This window comes from Canis lupus, chromosome 33 (genome assembly GCF_048164855.1).
Source record: "Canis lupus baileyi chromosome 33, mCanLup2.hap1, whole genome shotgun sequence".
Classification (NCBI taxonomy): Eukaryota; Metazoa; Chordata; class Mammalia; order Carnivora; family Canidae; genus Canis; species Canis lupus.
The window spans coordinates 967,513-973,512 of NC_132870.1; the positions used below are offsets into that span (position 1 = coordinate 967,513).

General features: G+C 38.2%; 1 protein-coding gene across 1 annotated transcript in view; it reads left to right on the plus strand.

Annotated features, from left to right (window-relative positions):
- FAM47E (family with sequence similarity 47 member E) overlaps positions 1 to 4,052 on the plus strand; it is a 30,325-nt gene extending 26,273 nt beyond the window's left edge. Inside the window, 2 exon segments of the mRNA XM_072810014.1 lie at positions 446 to 523; positions 3,922 to 4,052. Coding sequence (XP_072666115.1) covers positions 446 to 523; positions 3,922 to 3,987 — 144 coding nt within the window. The 3' untranslated portion in view covers positions 3,988 to 4,052.
- The last annotated feature ends 1,948 nt before the right edge of the window (positions 4,053 to 6,000 follow it).

A 6,000-nucleotide genomic window follows, 5' to 3' on the forward strand; every position in this document is an offset into this window, starting at 1 on the left:
CAAAAAATTCTCCTTTCACCTTTGTGGCTCTTATCACTTAGGAAATGCCAATGGTTTTAGGAGCTCTGTGCCAGGAATGGGAAGAAGACCAAATATGTATTTCCTACTAAAAATCACAGTAGCACACTTGCTAATCTCAAATAGGTTAGCTTCCAGACATCGGAGCTTAGTAACTGTCTAATTGCTAAAAAAATGTTGATTATCCTTAATATAGGGGTTTAAAAAAAGTGGGGGTAGGGAAAGGAGAGAAAGTCGGACATCTTTTGAAAGCCTTTATATGCATCAACTCATGGATGTTACCTACACACATACTCCCAGATGAGAAGAAAGTGATTTAAAATGAAGTAGTTTATAAAAAGCTAACTGCTTTGAATTAGGACAAGTATGAAATCAAACTTCTGACAGCTGTTTTTTTGTTTTTTTACTGTGGATACTTTTTTTTTAGGAGGAGTCACTTTCCGACCTTCAAGGGACAATTGCCTTTAAGGATTTCATTCTGAGCAGGGGCTACACAATGCCAAGTGTGAGTAAGGGGGCATTTCAGAAAAACTGGCTGAGGGGCTCATAGTTGTTGATGGGACAGGGCCAGCACCCTGACAAAAGCAAAATACAGTTGACTCTTGAACAGCACAGGCTTAAACTGTACAGGCCCACTTATATGTGAATTTTTTGTGATCAATGAAGTACAATACTGTAAATATATTATTTTCTCTTATGATTTTCTTTTCTTTCTTTTTTTTTTTTTAAGATTTCATTTATTTATTTGAGAGAGAGGGAAGGAGAGGGAGAGCCAGACTCCTCGCTGAGCAGGGAGCCTGATGTGGGACTGAATCCCAAAACCCTGGGATCACTACCTGAGCCAAAGGCAGACACTCAACCACTGAGCCACCCAGGTGCCCCTTTTATTATTTTCTTAATAACACTTTTTCTGTAGGTTATTTTAATGTAAGAAGACAGTATATAATATATATAACATACAAAATATATGCTAACCAACTTTATGTTATCAATAAGGCTTCAGGTCAATAATAGGCTATTAGTGAAGCTTTTTTTAGGGAGTCAAAACTTATACATGGATTTTCAACTAAATAGGGGATTGGTGCCCTTAACCCCTGCAGTATATTGTTCAAGAGTCAATGTTCTCATACCAGAACTCAGGCCCCCGGAAGAAAGAGAGCATGCTTTTCCCCAAAGGCCCAAAGATAGGATTTGGCTTTTGCTTTTCTTTTTTTTTTTTAAGATTTTATTTATTTATTCATGAGAGACACAGAGAGAGAGAGAGAGAGGCAGAGACACAGGCAGAGGGAGAAGCAGGCTCCATGCAGGGAGCCCGACGTGGGACTCGATCCCGGGTGTCCAGGATCACGCCCTAAGCTGAAGGCGGCGCTAAACCACTTAGCCACCCGGGCTGCCCGAGCCACCCGGGCTGCCCGGCTTTTGCTTTTCTTATTCTGCTTATTTGGGTTTTGCTGCCAGAGGAGCTGTCTTCCTGCTAACTCACCTGCCTTGAGTTTGGCCTTAATGGGACCAAAGTGAAAGGGGTCTATGTGCAGGACACATACCTTGCAAACTCTGTTACTCAAACACTTCAAAGTCTCTAGGAATTCTTTGAGTGTCTTTTACTTTCACGTCTAAGGACAAAGAGCTGTGGCTTGAGTCAGGAAAAATGGAATTGAGATTCACAATAGTCTTGTACCACAGGGTCAGCCTCATATGGAAACAGACAAGGGCAAAAGCTCATTCCTGGGGGACCCACCAGTATCTTCCATCCTTTCCCCACTTTTTCTTACCCCTTCATCTAGTTTCCCCTCTCTTAACTTGTAAAGCTAACCCCAGCTGCCTCCCAACTGGAGCACCACCCTTGGAAGACCTCACGTAGCACGATGGGTGGGAGGTTGGCAGAGCAGACCATTTTTAGCAGGACGGCCTCAGAGCCTGGAATTCTGTGCCCAGACCAGCCCTGTGACCACAGCAAGAAACCAGGTAGCCATTCTCCAAAATCATAGCTGTTAAGTCATGCATTTCTCCAGTGTCTTCTGTGTGTACATCTCATGTGTCTTTAGGAAGCCATGCAGCCAACATGGTCAGAAGTTCAGAAAATGCAATACTGAATTTGTTTTTTTCCATGAATGGTGGAACTAACAATAGCTTTTATGTATTGCCAAATAAATATATTGACCAAGCTCAGATCCAGAGTGGTTTCAAAGTTCATGTGAGGGGAAGTCTAGAGTGTGAGGTAGAGAGGGGTCAAAGACTCTGTGATAGGACTGAGATGAAATATCTCCTTGAGCTTTGGGCATCAATAATAGGCTTGTGAAATGTATTTAACATCATCATACACATTTATGTACTTGGAACTGCCTAATCTGTATATGAGGGTCACATAAGTATAAATTTACATGTATGATATATAAAGTGTGTTAATAATATTTTTAAAGGTTTATTTACTTATTTGAGAGAGAGAGAGAGAGAGAACATGTGTGTGTAGTGGGTTGAGGTGTGCAGAGGGAGAGGAAGAAAATCCCCAGCAGACTCCCCTCTGAAATGGGGCTTGATCTGATGACCCTGAGATCATGACCTGAGCCAAACGAAATCAGGAATCAGACACTCAACCGACTGAGCCACCCAGGTGCCCCTATATTTATAATATTTTATATGATTACATAATTGCACATATTACATCTTTTATAACATATATAAATATACTTAAGCATAAATATAATTATGTGATATGTATGTGTATATATATCTAAATGTATATATATTCCTCTTACCAAAGATTTTATGTATATATAATTATATATATATTTCTCCTTGTTTGATGTTATAATAACTCAGTTCTGTCTGAACATTTTGTGTGTGACAGAACACTTTTTTTTTTTTCATTTTGATCTGTCCCTTGTTTGTTGTTTGTTGTTTTTTGTTTTTTGTTTTTTTTGTCCCTTGTTGGTTTAATCCATTTTGTTGATGGACAGTTAGCTCAATTTTGGGCAAAGAGAAGCATGCCTCACATACTGGCTATACTCTTCCAGCTGCATTAACTAGAGATAATGTCCCTGACTGTATCGGAGTCCTCTGAGAATACCTGTTATCCAAAACCCTGGAATATATTTACTTCCTTTATTCTTACATCCTCCATCCTCTATTTTATCAATAAAATTTCAACTGAAAGAGGGGAAGGAATGCATTTTATTATCTATTTAATACATATTATATATTTAAATGTGTCATTTCTTATTTAAATATTTATACACATGCATATATATATATGTATATATATAAAAAATATATATGGACACCTGGGTGGCGCAGCGGTTTAGCGCCTGCCTTTGGCTCAGGTCATGATCCTGGGGTCCTGGGATCGAGTCCCACATCGAGCTTCCTACATGGAGCCTGCTTCTCCCTCTGCCTGTGTCTCTGCCTCTCTCTCTCTGTCTCTCATGGATAAATAAATAAAATATTTAATATATATGTATATATAAACATTATTCTCTTTTTGTTCATATGAGGTCTGTGTACACTGCATATACACATTCATGTATGTTACATGAGCACATTCTAGGATCTGCTGTTGGATTATCTACTCTATTCATTACCCTCAGCTTCATTCTGTTTACTACACAGATGGGTCGCAGGTTTTTAATAGAAGAGATGAGTAGCACAAGGCTTTGCTGAGCTGAGCTGGGCAGGACTTGGGCACAGAACAAATGGGAATTAGATTTAGGTATTTTTGATGCTATACAACTACCTTCCAAAGTCCCATATTTATCATGGCCAATTATCAACATGAGATTTTGAGTAGTAGAAGGATATATGTCGAAGTGTGAGATTGTGAGTTCGGGTATGGTAGTAACTGTGGGGAGAACTATACAGTTTTGTTTGCCAATCTAATGAAGGTTTACTCTTTGTTTCTTTTTTAAGTTCCTTGAGAAGATGTATATCAGGAAGGAGCGTAAATGTGATTGTAATAAGACTTCTATAAAATAACTCAAGCATGGAAGAATCTTGAGAAGATGATTAGATCAATTTTATTTACTACATACTTAGCTATTTCTCTGTCTCATTTTATTTTTTTATTTTTATTTTTTTTAATTTTTATTCATTTATGATAGTCACAGAGAGAGAGAGAGGCAGAGACACAGGCAGAGGGAGAAGCAGGCTCCATGCACCGGGAGCCTGATGTGGGATTCGATCCCGGGTCTCCAGGATCGCGCCCTGGGCCAAAGGCAGGCACTAAACCGCTGCGCCACCCAGGGATCCCCTCTCTGTCTCATTTTAAACCTTAAATAAGACTTATGAGTGTCCCATGGATATACAACTTTGACTTGGCAACATCTATAAATTTCATACTTAATACTTGAAAACATTTCACAATGGCTGTCTGCTTCTGGTAATTAATATCTTATATATCATATCAGCAATGAGATCAATATTCACACATAGTCTTCTCACATTTTTGTAGCATTGTCAATATTACATAGTTATATAACTACTTGTAAGAAAAAACAAATAAAACTGTAAGTAAAAGCAGAATTACTCTGGGGCACCTGCCTGGCTCAGTCCGTGGAGCATGGGACTCTTGATCTCAGAGTTGTGGGTTTGAACCCCATGTTGGGTGTAGAGATTACTTAAAAATAAAATCTTGAAAAAAAAATCTGAATTACTCTACTGCATTTTCTCATAGTATTATTTTCCCTGGTTTTGAGTGAACACCTCCTTTATTCTTTCTTTAGAATATTATTTTATTTTATTTTATTTTATTTTTTTAGAATATTATTTTAATTTTGAATTAAGCTTAGTGAAGTTTTTTCCCTTTTTAGGCATGTTAGTCTCAATAATTAATGTACCTCTAAGATAAAGTCATAAGTCACTGAGTTTAATGGTAACTCAAAATGGTATATGTATTTCAATAAATTTTCCAAAAATTAATTTTTAATTAAAAATGTTAATGCTCATGTTAGGAAAATCAGAAAATATAAACTAACAAAAAGAATATAGAAAATGTGACTATTCCTATAGAGTCAGAAATAACCACTCTTCATTCATTGGAATACATCCTTTTAGATCTTTCTCTATGAAACCCACTCTGTAAAATTTAATCAAAAAGGGAATTCATTAAAAGAATATTGAGTCCCAAAGTTATGTGAGTCATTGCATCTGTCTTTAAATACAAAATCTCTGGGTGATGACCTTTCATCCTCTGGGTCTGTCACAATTTCATCTCAATAATCTGTCTGTTAGACTGACTACATAGCAATTGTGCTGGAAATGAGCCTTTGCCATGCCGTCTGTGAGGCCAGACACTTTAGGGTGATGAAGTACATGATAGAAGCACGAACCCCATAGTGTCAGCCCATTCCAAAAAAATTAGTTACTTAGTGAGAACTAATGCTGGGTGGAATAGGTTGGTGGGGAATAAGCAGTCAGTAGATCTATGCATGTTGGTGTGGGCAGAGGTATAGTTAAACAGGAAAAGAAACCCAAATCCAGAAAAAGTAACTATTGCAGTAAGGCCACTTTTCTCAGACTTTGTTGATATTTTCAATTCATCACACATGCACACATGTTTGGTAGCCTACAAGAGCAACAAAGGGAGAGCTGCTCCTCCTGCAAGCCCAGTGGAGGAATTATCCAGTTCTACCAGGCAGGCTGGGGCAGGATTTTGGCATTCAGTGCTGGGATTCTGAAAAGTGATGCTGGCAGTGGTGGTTTGGTGAGAGTCTAGTTTTTTTCCTGGTCACCTTGCTCCAGGCTTTGTTACATCCATACCTAATTCATATCAAGCACTCAGGTTTAGTTTTAATTTCTGGACAACAAAATACTCAACAGAAGCAGTAGCCAGATCAGCTTTTGGTGAGGAGAAGTCCAAGTTGCTGAAACCTGAACATAGTCTGTACTTCTTCTACATCCATGTGTACTTCACTTTATTTTTTTTTTAAGATTTTATTTATTTACTCATAGAGACAGAGAGAGAGAGAGAGGCAGAGACACAGGCAGAGG